The sequence below is a fragment of the Schistocerca nitens genome, chromosome 8 (assembly GCF_023898315.1).
Source record: "Schistocerca nitens isolate TAMUIC-IGC-003100 chromosome 8, iqSchNite1.1, whole genome shotgun sequence".
Taxonomy (NCBI): domain Eukaryota; kingdom Metazoa; phylum Arthropoda; class Insecta; order Orthoptera; family Acrididae; genus Schistocerca; species Schistocerca nitens.
In genome coordinates this window covers 463,293,532-463,309,412 of record NC_064621.1, presented here as the reverse complement: position 1 = coordinate 463,309,412, position 15,881 = coordinate 463,293,532, and the positions used below count along the sequence as shown (strand labels likewise).

General features: G+C 37.1%; 1 protein-coding gene across 1 annotated transcript in view; it reads right to left on the bottom strand.

Moving 5' to 3' along the window:
• Positions 1–15,881, bottom strand: part of LOC126198732 (uncharacterized) — a 257,125-nt gene that overhangs the window by 113,977 nt on the left and 127,267 nt on the right. Inside the window, exons 5-6 of the mRNA XM_049935253.1 lie at positions 13,204–13,347; positions 8,547–8,785 (exon numbers count right to left, since the gene is read on the bottom strand). Coding sequence (XP_049791210.1) covers positions 8,547–8,785; positions 13,204–13,347 — 383 coding nt within the window. The remainder of the gene's footprint in view (positions 1–8,546; positions 8,786–13,203; positions 13,348–15,881) is intronic.

The following is a 15,881-nucleotide window of genomic DNA, read 5'->3' as shown; positions in this document are numbered from 1 at the left end:
TTGGAACGTGTAGAACGTGTTGCGGCCAATGAGGAGCAAGCACGTAATAACAGAAATGCCAATAACAATAATAGTAATTTTAGGAACGAGCAAAATGGCAATGTAAACATCAGAACAGTAGGTGTTCGCCATCCTAAGAGAGGTAGGAATTGGGAAAATAATTATCAGAACCAACAATGGCATCCAAATGACAGTAATGTTGTGCCAAACAAAATTATGCAGGTAAACCACAGTACGGAAAGCAATGCTATGCTAGTTAACTATAATGAAAATAAAGGAAACAGCAGTAGGCAGAGGCAGGAAAACTAGTTCCCGTCTATGAAGACACTGGCGCTCACCAGGCGGTTACTTTTCCTAAGCCAGTAGTTAAGGGAATTGGTAAGACAGGTCAGAATACTCAAACTGAACATGTAGATGAAGAGTCGGTAGCACCTAAGGATACAACAGAAATATTAGATCACTCACAGTATTTGATAGATACCGTGTTAGAGACGCTATCTAAATGGGAAGAGCAAGAGAAGGCGCAGCAGTGTAACGATAGGGAGGAGCTACAAAATACTGAATTGTCAGGTGAAGAAGCAGAAGAAATTCATGCTTATATTTACGATGAAGATGATGTGCTCTTATCTAAAGTGCCTGTGCAGGATGTTGGTAATGTACTAATAGATTTAGGACAGGAGATAAGTGAGAATGTAGAGGGTAGGCTGTTGGAGGTCGATGAACCCAGTAGCTGTGACCAGTTGTCACTTGAGAAGGAAACCGACGATAATGGTAAAAGTGGTTTAGCTGTAACTAGTGTTATGCCCGGTCTGGAGGCGCAGAATCGCTCAGACTACAGTAATTTGGGTTATGTTCAGCAAACTAAATGTAATGAAGCCATGCGGTGTTTCGATTTAAAATTAATAGACCGACTGGAAAAGGCAGCTGAAAATGTAATTCAGGAAACCCCTACACACTGTGACCTAAATGTAATGAAGACAGATGTCGATCACTTTAGTTGGAGACAAATCCAAAAGGAACTATTAGATGAATTTGAGGAACCACCTGTACAACCTAGAATAAGCCACCCTATAATAATAGTGAATATGTTGGGTATCAATGTACGTTGTCTCTTAGACAGTGGAAGTGAGGTGAGTGCAATATCTCAGTCCTTCTTTGATGCATTACCTGGTAAAGACAAGCTTACAGTAATGAGTGTATCAGGACTAAGAATAATTGGTGCTACTGGCAAGGTGTCAAAAACGGTAAAGCAAGAAGCTTTGCTGCCCCTTAACATTAATGGTAATTTAATTGATCATCCATGTTTAATTGTAAACAATCTCAGTATTGAGGTTTTAATTGGCATAGATTTCTTGTCAAAGTATCAGAGTGTTGTTGACTTTGAAAGAAGCCAGTTAAAAATGGTCTTGCCAATAACCGGAGTAATTATAGTACCTTTTAGTGATAAACATGTAGTAACTGATGATGAAACTTGGGAGCTGCCTATACGAGTTCTGAAAAATAGGAGATATTGGGACGAACGTGTTAATCTTAGTAACAGTAAGCTGAACACAGAAGAAGAAGAAGCAATTATTTTGGACAAAATAGAGGCTAAATTGCAGGAAATCGATAAAATTTCAGCTAATCAGAAGGAAGAACTGATACAGGTTCTAAAAAGGCATCATAAATTATTCTCAGATCGACGTTGCGTGGTCAAAGGTTATGAATGAATGCTGTAGGGAGGAGGTTGTTCTGTAACCTCTACACAGTGTGGCAGCTGTGCAGTCCCAGCTGTGTGAGATCTTCTTTCCATTTCAGGTCTCACTCATTCTTCATCTTTCCTGTCCCCAAAAATTTCGACCTCTTCTTTAAAACAAAATTTTCCGGTATGGTTATCAAAACAGCATTAAGCTAATGAATGCTGTAGGGAGGAGGTTGTTCTGTAACCTCTACACAGTGTGGCAGCTGTGCAGTCCCAGCTGTGTGAGATCTTCTTTCCCATTTCAGGTCTCACTCAATCTTCATCTTTCCTGTCCACAAAAATTTCGACTTCTTCTTTCCAACAAATTAAATTTTCCGTTATGACTATTAAGCTAGCATTCAACTAATGAATGCTGTAGGGAGGAGGTTGTTCTGTAACCTCTACACAGTGTGGCAGCTGTGCAGTCCCAGCTGTGTGAGATCTTCTTTCCCATTTCAGGTCTCACTCATTCTTCATCTTTCCTATCCACAAAAATTTCGACCTCTTCTTTCCAATACGAAAATTTTCCATCCTGGCTATCAAGCCATGAGTTCTGGAACCATTCTATCCACCGATTAGTGAAGAAAAATACCTGTGACATACCTAATAGTGACAAACAACAGAGAAGTATGACGTAATTAAGAAAATGTATTTGAGTAACAATTATGTATAGTACCCTGGTAATATAGTAAGTACAAAGTATTGTTTTATTGGAAATGGTCCCACAATAATATTAAAAAAAAAATAATAAAAAAAAAGATGTACAAATTCATGTACAAGCAGGATCTGAAGTGGTAGTGAAACCTAGTGTATGCATTAGAGCTAACCAAGAAATAGTAAAAGAGATTGCTTAGTGTTAGGAAAAATATGCAGATAAATTGTAAGATTAAACTCACCTGGTGTAGCAAGGAAAGGCAGTGTAATAGAATTGAGCAGTGTTTGTGGTTGAGACGTGAAGGACACGTCCCTGAAATATTTATAAGGTTGGAGCTGGCCATTATTTTGGTGTAGTGTGTGACAGGATACACCTACACGTATTGAGGTTATGAGTTGGAGGCGTGAATGCAACCATAGGTACCCTTATTTTAGATGAGACAGAGCAGCTCATGGTGTCCTATAGGTTTAAGGAAATTAGCATTACGCACGTCCATAATTACTTGATGCATTTTAGTGGTAAGTCGAGAGAGACTACCTGAGGTTTCAGCGTCCGATCGAGTGGAAATGGATTGCCACGTGAGCAAACTGATCAGCTGCAATACACTAAAGATATGAAATAAATGTGCTATCCTATGCTTTAAATATTAATAGAGTGAGTGTTAAATAAGTACATACACTAGCAAAATAAATAAGTAACATAATGGCAGACGTAAAACATTATTTTAGCTCAGCATAAATACACTTCAAAGTAAGTAAGTACCTAATTCCAGATGTGGAACTGACACAACAGCAGAGGACCAATAAGTGGATTTAGTAGTCAACTAAATGTAGTGTGTTTTGAACACTCACAACTGTACTATTACCAAAAGTTACTTACATGTACAAAGAAGCTGAGAAAAACAACCACTAATCATACTCATACTATCTCTAAGAATAAGGTAATCAAAGATGAGTCAGCTAAGTGAATAAAATACAGATTTGTCAGGAACGTACTGAGCATTGGTTCAGTGTTCTGGCCCAGAAATAATAAATTCAGATTAAATATGATTTATGATTGTATGCCCTAGGAGCAAAAATTTTCTCTAGTAAGTGACTAACGGCGTTTTGAGCCAATTGTTGACCGATTTTATGACAGTTAAGTAACCGTAAGAGTAGAATTGAAAACATTCTGTTAACTTTGTTCCAGCAAAATATTGAAGGATAAAATGTATATATCCCCATTTCATTGTGACCCACCCTTAGATATTAAGTGAACAGAGTCTGAGGCACTCTTTTTGTTTGTTCTACAGGACAAACCAGATAATGGCAGCCTGGTAGCTGCGTGAAAGCGTGGAGTGACTTGGACACAACTCACAGTGACCCCTCCCCTTTCCCCATGTAATTTAGAGTGATCGAGAAGGACGCACACCATAGCAACTTCCCCTCCTCTACCCTTGTGAATGGAAGTGTAGGACACCAGCCAAAGCGGCTACAACCACGTGTGTAAAAATTATTTGTAAATTTTTCTTTCAGGTTTAGAAAAGACTGCTAAGAGATAATCATCTGTTTATGTATCATGTTATTTTCTTTGAATTTGTGTATGTAAAAATGTATTTAATGTATTTAATGGATCTAAGATTTTCAAAATTTTTCAATTTGCATGTGTTTGTTTGTCTAAGGCAATATGTATGCCAAAATATTTCATTGACTTTGCTTAAAATTTTGAGTAATGACATTATTTAAAAGTCAGTGAACATGCCCACAATTTACATAATTAATATAGGTAATCAGTTTTCTTTTAATGTTTCTACATGTTTACATTTCAATTTTGATTTTTCATAGGGAGTTAAACTGTACTCTTGCTTCCCTTTTTGTAATTAAATATTTTTTTCATTCTGTAACATTCATAAACAAAAAATTTAAGTAGAGGGTGATGTAGGGAAGCAGCCTACTCACGCTGTAGTAAATTCACATCAGTTTCCATTGTGTGCCAGCCAGTCTGTTGTAACTAGCTCTGACGTAATAAATGTTGTGCAATACCTTAAGAATCAAGCAAATGTCCTAAAACTTTTCTAGCATGTCAGGAATAATGCTAAATTAATGTGTGTTAAATATCAGTTCGATAACTTAAGTCATTTCCGAAATTTGGACGTTTTTCTGTAAAAACCATTGGCGCAACAGAAAAGAGCTAGAGACTTCAAAATTTATATTTAGATTCATCTTTCATAATGATTTAATAAAAACAGTACTTTGGATTTCACAAATTAAGATTTTAGTGGAAATTCATGATTTTGTGGTTTTCGTCTCAAAACTGAAGGAAGCAAGATAGATTAAGTAGGCTAGTAAATAAGGCTAGGATGTTTAGATTTAAATAGGTTGGAGGTCCGCTATGACTATGAAGATGTGAAAAGTTTCTTTTGAATACCTATAAAATTATGGCGATAGCGGATCTCAAAAGGGACAGTTCAGAGCTCATCTGCTGCGTGCAGTGCAATTAAATTAATTCTCTCGCCCACAATACTTAACTTAGCCACGTCAAAATTTTATTATCAATACTTACCTGCGTGCTGAATGCACATTTCAATTAGGAGCTTCTTCGGCCATCAGCAAGAGAAGCTATAATTTATTATGTAACTTGAAGTGGTGCGTTACTAGCCCAGCGGCTAGTCGGGAGAGCCGATTTGATCAGGCGTTCCCTTAGCCGTCCGCACCGCGGCTTTATATATAAGAGCGTTGCGCGAGGAAGCAAGGCCCCAGTTCTCTCCAGACGCTGAATGACACGCCATCTGTGTCGGCAGTCGCGTCGCATCGGTATCACTGCTACTAACAGCCTCGGATGCCGTATTCAGTTACTCGTGATGCGCAGAACAAGGAAATCATTTCAAGTGAAGTGTTAATTCTGGGATGATTTTCATTATCTAGCTTCAGTGTGCGTATTGTCGTATTTTCACGTGCCGTCGCGGGACAGACATTCTACCAACTATTTAGCGTGGTGTTTGATGAAATACTCTCATCAAATTATGGCGAGCATTCTTTTTAACATTTAATTCGGACATTTATAGTTGCATCAGCGCATTAGACTCTGAACTGCTCTGTTAGTTAGGTTGTAGGGATACTTGTGTTTTTTATTTGTGACTTTGAGAATATACTCAACTATTTTGGAAAATCGTTTTTGATTAGAAATCCCGGACAATCTCCTAATTCCTCAGAGCTATAAGCTGCAGCTATAATGGGATTCTCAGATGAAGTGGGCACTAGGAACTCTAATTACAGGCTTCACGTTTTGTTAAGTCACTTTCTGGGTGCCTAAAAAGTAAATAGAGAGCCAGTGTTGAGAATGGCGAAAGACAGCATTAACAACATTCTAATAGCCAGAAACTGATTCAACAAACAAACATTTGTACAGCAACAATATTTTTCAACAATTAACCACCGCCCCACAGGGGGTTACCTGATGGTACGTAAAACTTGTAGTAAAATCTGGGAAAAAATTATCTGGAAAAATATGGATTTTAAATAAGAAACTGTATTACAGCCTGTCAGATTTATGCGGAGAGAATGCTGGCTCAGAATACGAAATGGGGACCATCTTGCATCTAGGCCGGTGGACAAAATATTCCAAAAGATGTTCATCAACTTTGTCAGACCTCTCCTGAGAACAAATGAAGAGAATAAGTATATCTTAGTTTGTGTTAATGCATTATCAAAATTTATCTGGTTTATCCCAATCAAAGAGGTGAACTCATGTGCAGTTATCCGTGGCTTGAAAGGAAAGTTTTTGTGTTTGGTCCAGTCAATATACTGGTGACTAATAATGCATCATCGTTTATGTCTCATACTTTCAAAAATTTCTGTCTGGGTATGGGGATCAAGCATATTACTACTACACCTTATTATCCTAATCCTGTGTATGTGGAACATGTCTTGACTGACACTAGTACTTAATACCACTAAGAATGAGGTGTAATGGAATATCCCCATGGAATTAAGTTCAAATTCCAGGTGGCAACTCCATTGTGCAAGCTGTGGTCATTAGATGATGTGTTGCCAGAAGAGATATCAGGTAGGCAGTTATTTGCACAATGGAAGAACACCAAATGGAACATCCAGTGAGTGCATGTGGTTGAAACTAAATGATACAATCAACGACAGCTGCCAAACCCATATAAGGTAGAGGATTTGGCCATGATAAAAAACTTCACTGGAGTAAGTAAAGCTGATAAGATATCAAAAACATTTCAGGTCATTGAACTGGTATGTCCTGTCAAATTATTGTTATTTGATGCCAGTGAGGGAAGGCACACGCTTCTCATCTTTCTCAGGTGAAGAAAAGTACCCCTGACAAGCCCAAAGCTCTGGTACCATAGTATTATTGTGCAATATCCTGGAATCTTGAGGGGGGGGGGGGTGAGGGAGTAGAAGGGGAGAGTATTGCCAGTTGGCATATCAGTTGGGTGTGGTGCATCCATGCTTTTTTACTTGGCTGTTTAGTGTCCTTTCTGATTAGCTTATGCAGAAAGCTATTTTCAAATAATGATATGAATTTCTCATAGAATAGATTAAATTTTATGTTACCATTTAGCTTATTATAAATTACATGCCATGTAACCTTCTGTAAACTATTCTTAAAAGCATTTGTCCTGGAGTCATTAATTATTCTAACTGCTTTCCACTAAGGAGTATCTATAATGTATGGCACTATGTTATTTGTCCTAACTGTGAATCATCATCAGAGAGAGTACTTGCCACTGGGGAAATAGTTATTTTCTTGCTTTGTGCTTCATCAAAGGAAACAATTAAGGTCCTACTGTCTTCATCCACTCATGTCGGAAAGTTAACTACTGATACCAAATTGTAGGATCCAAATAAGGTTTCCAGAAAAATCAAAGGGTTTTTATTACTTCATCAGAAAAGAAAAAGAACTGAAATTACAGAAGTTGTGGGCCTTGGTAATAAATAAAACAAACAGTGCCAACTCCTCCCCTTATAAACTTCATAACAAACATTGGTGTGAACTCTGCAATCTAAGGCACTGGTCTGATGTCATGGAGCAAGGGTTGTGTGGATGTGTATAAACAGTTCAGCTGGCTGAGTTTGTTCAAGCCTGTACTGCTTTCTGAGTCTTTATAGCAACTGTTGATGTTTTCAGCACTGGTAGACAAAATGTTAGGCAGAAAAATATGCCTTGGACCACAACCCAACACCCACCAAAAAAAGCACCAAGGGTGTAAACACTGGCTTTGAACACCTGCATTGTATGGTAAACCAAGGAGAAATTTGGAAAGGGAACTAAAACTTTGAAATTTGGGAATGACAGTGTAATTCTGTCAGACATGGCGACAGACTTGGAAGAACAGTTGAACAGAATAGATAGAACATCAATAGAGATTGTAAAATGAACATCAACAACTGCAAAACAAAGATAATGTAACATAGTCAAATTAAATTAGGAGGTGCTGAAGGAATTAGATTAGAATATGAGACACTTAAAGTAATAGATGAGTTTTGTAATTACTGCTATAAAATAAGTAATGGTGACCAAAGTAAAGTACATCTGAAATGCAGACTGGTAATAGCAAGAAAAGCATTCCCAAACAAGATAAATTTGTTAAAATCAAATATAAATTTAAATATTGGGGAGTCCTTTCTAAATGTATTTGTCCAGAGTGCTAGCCTTATAACAGAAATGAAATGTGGATTATTAGCTGTTCTGACAAGAGACTAGAAGTTTTCAAAACCAGTTGCTAGAGCTGAATGCTGAAGAACGGGTGGTCAGAATGAATGAATGCAAAGGTATTGAACTGAATTAGGGAAAAGACTAAAACAAGTGATCAGTTGATGGGGCACATCTTGAGGCATAAGACAATTATCTATTTAGTAATGGCAGAAAGTATGTGTGTGGGAAGGGGGGGGGGGGAGGATTGTAAGTGAAGACCAAGCCTTGACTACTAAAAGTAGGTTCAAATGAATATAGGTTGCAGTATTTATGTAGAGATGAAAAGCCTATAATCCCTACTCTAGGACACTACACTATTTCAGAAGGATGCTGAATCACAATGAAATTGAAGATCAACAGATTTTAAGCGATTAATCTTATGTGAATTTAAAATTTGAGTACTTAGAAGTTTCTATTGTTACAGAAGCTTTCCTGCAATTTCATGTAGTAATAATAACTGTTATTTTCACTTACGTTTTCTCTTCAAGTAATGTGTTGCATTTCATTACCTCCTCTTCAAGAACTTTTCTTGATGATGATTCTTCTTGAAGCTGTTGTCTTAAGACATCTAGACAAGATGTTTCATTTTTCATCTTTTGATTTAAGTCTTTAACTTCTGACAATGTTTTACTCAGAAGTTCATTCTTCTCATGGTGTGCAGCCTGTATTTGTGACAGATTGTCTGTTGATGTTGACAAGTCATCTGTAACCTCCTGTTAGGACCAAAAACACAAAATATGATGCAGGCTTAGATATCAACATTTATTGATAAAATATCTTTTTCTGTTATTTGTTGATACAAAATGCCAATTTAAAAAAAACATAAGTACTCAGTTTAAATCACTTCCACAAAATGTCTTAAACATGATGTAGACTATAAACTACAGTGCAACAACTTCCTTGTCCTACATACATCAATATTTACTACAAACAAAAACAATAAAAAGCAAATAATGACCAACAGCTACTTGATGGGTGGAGCATTAGACGTATGTAACAGCTGAGAAAATTTCCCCAGCTTTCAAATGTAATCTAGTAATGGGGGACAGGAGAAAAGAAATTGAAATAAGAAAAAGAAAGAATGGGCAAAGGATTCCTAATCAAGAACAGCAAGACAGCAATAAAGGTTGAGCAACACTGGTTGCTCACATGGATGAAATCCAAGCCAGAAAAGAATAATATGACAACAGAAATTATAGCAGGAAACAAATAATAAAAATGAGGGAAGGTAACCACTACATCTACATCTACATCTATATCTACATCTACATCTAAATGGTTACTCTGCAATTCACACTTAAGTGCCTGGCAGATAGTTCATCGAACCATTTTCATAGTACTTCTCTACCATTTAACTCTCGAATGGTGTGTTAGAAAAAGGAACACCTAAATCTTTCCGTTTGAGTTCTGATTTCTCTTGTTTTATTATGATGATCATTTCTCCCTATGTAGGTGGGTGTCAACAAATATTTTCACATTCGGAAGAGAAAGTTGGTGATTGAAATTTCATAAATAGATCTCACCGCAAAGAAAACCACCTTTGTTTCAGTGACTGCCACCCCAACTCGCGTATCATATCAGAGACACTCTCACCCCTATTGCGTGATATCACAAAACAAGCTGCCCTTCTTTGCACTTTTTTTATGTCCTCCATCAGTCCTACATGGTAAGGATCCCTTACCGCCTAGCAGTATTCCAGCAGAGGATGGACAAGTGTAATGTAGGCTGTCTCTTTAGTGGGTTTGTCGCATCTTCTAAGTGTTCCGCCAACAAAGTGCAGTCTTTGTTTCACCTTCCTCATAATATTACCTATGTGGTCTTTCCAATTTATGTTGCTCATAATTGTAGCTCCTAGGTATTTAGCCGAATTGACAGCCCTTAGATTTGTGCGATTTATCGTATACCCAAAATTTATCGGATTTCTTTTAGTATCCATGTGGATGACCTCACAATTTTCTTTGTTTAGTGCCAATTGCCACTTTTCGCACCATATAGAAATTCTCTCTAGATCATTTTATAATTGGAATTGATCATCTGATGATTTTACTAGACGGTAAATTACAGCGTCATCTGCAAACAATCTAAGGGGGCTGCTCAGATTATCATCTAGATCATTTATGTAAATCAGGAACAGTAGAGGGCCTATGACACTACCTTGTGGAATACCAGATATCACTTCTGTTCCACTTAATGATTTACCATCTATCACTATGAACTGTGACTTCTCTGAGAGGAAATCACGAATCCAGTTACACAACTGAGACGATACTCCATATGCATGCAATTTGATTAATAGTCACTTGTGAGGAATGGTATCAAAAGCCTTCTGGAAATCTAGGAATATGGAATCGATCTGAGATCCCTTGTCGACAACACTCATTACTTCATGGGAATACAGAGCTAGCTGCATTGCAAAAGAACAATATTTTCTGAATCCATGTTGGATATGTAGCAATAAGTCATTTTCGTAAAGGTGATTCATAATGTTCGAGTACAGTGTATGCTCCAAAATCCTACAGCAAATTGAGGTCAGTGATATGGGTCTGTAATTCAATGGGTTACTCCTATTTCCTGTCTTGAATATTGGTGTGACTTGTGCTACTTTCCAGTCTTTAGGAACAGACCTTTCTTCAAGTGAGGGGCTATATATGATTACTAAGAAAGGCACTATTGTGTCTGCATACTCTGAAAGGAACCTGACTGGTATACCATCTGGACCAGAAGACTACTTTTATGTCACTCATGCTAACAGCTGTTCTAGCTTCGAATTCTGGAATATTTACTTTGTCTTCTTTTGTGAAGGAATTACGGAAAACTGTATTTAGTAACTCTGCTTTAGTGACACCATCATCGGTAACATTTCCATTGCTATCACGCAGTGACGGTATTGATTTTTTTTTTTTTTTTTTTTTTTTTTTTTTTTTTTTTTTTTTTTCCACTAGTGTACTTCACTAGCTGCAGCTGGAGTTGCACTCTACAAAAACTGCAGTTTGGTAGTTTTGGTACAGTACATAAATGATTCTGTAAATGGTGGGATTACTGATAGCACTGATAGGGAAAGAAACATAAATGAATTATGAGAGAAAAACTGGGAGCTGTTTGTTTTGCATGTAATTAGAATCACACATCATTCAGTGTTAGTCGAATGTGAATTTTATATCCTTACAATAAATGAATTGCATTTTATAATTACCAGTACCGATAACTGGCATTCAATTTCAATCAACCCAGCTACTCTCAACGGCTTCCTCACCAACCCTTCTTAGAGTGTGCGTAAACTATGTTATAATCAAATATACAATGTAATAAATTAGAACTTCATTTGCTGAAATTATTGTTTCAAATTCTTAAAGACATTTCTGCAGTCACGTCCGAGGGCACAATCAGACCTACCCATGGGCCATTCTGAGTCTCGTCTTTTGCATAATACTTATGCTCCTGAAACAGTCAAAAATCATTTAAAAATTGCAACAAACAATTCACAGTAAGCTGAGTTGGTAGAGCACTTGCCCGCGAAAGGCAAAGGTCCCGAGTTCGAGTCTCGGTCGGGCACACAGTTTTAATCTGCCAGGAAGTTTCATATCAGTGCACACTCCGCTGAAGAGTGAAATTCTCATTCTGGAAACATCCCCCAGGCTGTGGCTAAGCCATGTCTCCGCAATATCCTTTCTTTCAGGAGTGCTAGTTCTGCGAGAGCTTCTGTAAAGTTTGGAAGGTAGGAGACGAGATACTGGCGGAAGTAAAGCTGTGAGACCGGGCGTGAGTCGTGCTTCGGTAGCTCAGTTGGTAGAGCACTTGCCCGCGAAAGGCAAAGGTCCCGAGTTCGAGTCTTGGTCGGGCACAAAGTTTTAATCTGCCAGGAAGTTTCATATCAGCGCATACAGTAAGATTTATAAGATGGATTTTCCTGAAACCTTAGCAAAATCAAAGCTTTCATACAAAACTGACAATGTTACACTTACTATAGACTATGGGCTAGATAAAAACATGCGTATCAACATTTCAGAAAATGTGGCTTACCTTTCAAATGACTAACAATTTTGCACAAAGTCTTTGCTTTAATTGAAACACATGCATACACTGTATAACATGGCCATGTTCTCTGGGGACCAGTCCAATGAACTGCCTGTAAAACTGAATAGTCTCCATAAATCAGGACTACCCCATATCACTCCAGTAAGGGTGGATCAACAGAAAAAATATTGGGGTTTGGTTTCAGCACTGGTCTTCTAAGGTCCACATCCGTGCAGCTGCACTAAAGGAAATGGTGTAATTTCTCATGAACAGTGTGATTACCAAACAAACATAAGATATGCAGTGACTGCTACAGCCATAGTATTTCTTACTGTCATCATCCGCGACATTGTGCTACAGTTCTGTGAAGCTGTAGTTAAGTGAAACCAATGACAATCATTTCTAGTAGTGTATGAGAATTCTGTAATGTATAAAAAGTATTTACAAAAAAAAACCAAAAAAGGGGCAGATAGCAGGTCTAAGTAGTAACTCATGCACCACTCTCTGTCTCCACCCCTTCCCCCCCCCCCCCCCCTCTCCCCACCCTTGCAGCTACCCAGGTGTAATGTAATGATTCTGTAACGAAGAAGATAAAATTTTATTCAATACTGGGGTCATGAGACACAGATACACAGTGAGTAGCTGGAATAGTGACCAAATTCTGATCCAAGTAGAGCCCAAATAAGTTCTAGTTCCAAGCAATACTTTGGCATAATAATGAGTTCCATAAAATTTCAGTTTTACACCTATAAGGTAATATTAGATGTAATGTCTGATCAATGTTAATAGGCTCAGATTGTACAAATGATTCAGGGAAGTCTAAATTACAAAGTCATTTCAACTGTGATTACAGTTAACCTATAAATATATGGAACAGACTGAATTTAATTTTATGCTGATAGCATACTGGCGACATTCAGTACCATAACCTCAGCATAATTTGAAACAGCAGAAAATAGAGAATATTGAAATGCCATTTTAGTATGAATATCAGTTTTTGGTAGCAATATCAATTAAGTATTGGATGATGTTGGGTTTCTTTATTCCTTTTTATGCTGAATGTAACTTAATTTACTCTTGAAACAAAAACACATATTTATTTATTAACTTACTGTACCTTAATACGTGATAATAATTCTTTATGTGATGCTTGCATTTCCTGAAACTCATCAGATATGTTTAGTAATTTGTGTTTTTCATCTTTCAAATTGTTCTTCTCATTCTCTGTTTCCATCACTGCTGTCTTTACGCTGTCAATTTTCTACAATAAGATGAATAAATCATAAACAAAGTAATTAAACACAAAAAGGATACAGTATTTATTTATTTATTTTATTTATCCATCATTTGACAATAAATATTGTATGGGTGTTGTCAAGGGTACATGTAAGCCATTTCAAAGAAATGGGACACAAACAATATATACATAAAAAAGTACAAAACAAAATAATACAATGAAGTTAATAATAATACAATGAAATTAATGTAGCCTATACACATTCCTGCTTGTTATTTTAAATGCATAGTCTGTTTTTCATAAGGCTTTAGTTTTGTCCTCCCTAAACGGCAAGTCCTTATATACACAACACTGCTTAAGTATATATTTACATCACACAACAGCTGTCCTTTAAGTATGTAAATGTAATGAATGACTAGGTAATGAATGATTAGGTACAGATAGAGTATTTTCCATTTTGCCTTTATAAATATCATCAGAAAAAATTTATTGACCTACATAGTCATTTACAGAATAAAAACATTGATCTAATAGAAATTTTTTAAATTCTGTTTTAAATTTGTTATTGTCTTCTAACTGCCTGATGTTGACTGGCAGTGCGTTGTACAGTTTTGCACCAACATGGCTCACATGCCTTTGTGTATTCGTTCTTTTTGTTCGCTGAGTATGGAGTGCTGCGCTATTACGGGTATTGTAGTTATGAAAGTCGGCATTTGTCTGAAAATCTGCAATGTGGGTTCTGACATACAATACACATTTGTATATGTATAATGATGGTATAGTAAGTATTCTAAGCTTTTTGAATATGGGTCTGCCGTGTGTCTGTGGATGACTGTGAGTTATTATTCGGATGGCCCTCTTCTGCAACAAAAAAATTTGTTTTAGGCGCCCTGTTGTGGAACCCCAAAATATTATTCCATATGTGGCAAGAGATTGCAAATAGCCGAAATATGCCATTCTGGCACCCTCTGAGGTACAAACATTTGCAATAATTCTGAGGGCAAAACAGACTGAATTAAGTTTCTGTGCAAGTTTTATTACGCAGTCATTAAAATTTAAGTTTTCATCCACATGAATCCCCAGCAATTTTGTGGATGTCACTCTGTCTAAGGCTTTGTCACCCCACACCAGATCGAGATTTACATTTTGACATCTTTTCCCAAACTGCATATAATTTGTTTTATTGAACCAAGAGTGGATGTAATTTAGTACTTTATCAGCAGTTGTTGGTAGCAATTGCTTTGGTGCACCTATTACCACACTAGTATCATCTGCAAATATTATTGCTTTGGCTGCATCATCTGAGGTGTGAAAATCATTTATATAGACAAGAAACAATATGGGCCCTAGGATGCTGCCTTGTGGTACTTCTATTTCTAAATTTTTTGCCTCTGGTACTGAATTTATTTTGTGGTTGGAGTAAGTTGATGTCAGTCCTACAACCTGTGTTCTGTTTTTTAGGTATGATTCAAACCATTTTTTTCCTATCCCATGTATACCCAACGCTTCCAATTTTTCTAAAAGAATGTCCTGGTTCACAGTGTCAAAAGCAAGGGACAAGTAAAAGATAAAAACGCCAAAGTGAAGTACTTGATTACCTTTTGTTTCACTGTTAGTACTTCAAGAATCAGAGATACAAGCACATTTGGTTTAGCACTTTCGTGGACTTCGACAGCATCCTGAGCTTACATAAAAAGATGCTAATACTCTTAAATCACTAATTACATTAAATACATCTCCTAAACACACACACACACACACACACAGATTTAAGTGACAGAAAGTTTTGACTAATTACTGTCATACTAAGTGTAACAAGTCATTGGTTACAAGGTTTCTGCATATGAAATTTTCAAATTATATGTAACAATGTGTCACTACTGGAAATATCATGACATTTTATGTGCCTCAAGTCTCTTAGAGTTACATGTAAATATTTACACATGCCATAAATACAGGTATAACTCACGTACTTCCCTGCAGCAGCATTCAGAAATCATGCAAGCATTATCTTTCACAAAATAATTATTAGATTATTGATCAAAAGTATCCAATCACCCTACTAATGTCAAACTGACCTCTGGTTGTAATGAGAGGCAGACTCACCACTATAAAAGCAGGCGAGGAGTGTTGTGTCATCAGTACACACACAGTAACAGCAGAATGGGTCAGTCAAAAGAGCACAGGATTTTGAACATGGATTCTGATTCTCAAGCATTGCTGTGAGAGGCTGTAAAAACTGAACGAAATCAGTGGAAGGAATTACTCACGAGTTATGAAGTGCCACCGGCTGGCCAGCTAGTTAGCACAGTGACTGTGTGGAGAGAGTTAAAGAGAATGCAGTACAATGATCAAGCAGTACCTCATAAGCCACACATTTCTTTAGTCATTGCTAAGCAATGTTCACAGTAGCATAAAGAGTGATACCATGGGATGACCAGAAATAGGTGATTTGGAGTTATAAATCATGTTACATCCTGTTGCAATCCGATGAAAGGTTTGGGTTGGGAGAACACTACATGCCAACATGCATAGTATCAACAGTGATATACAGAGGG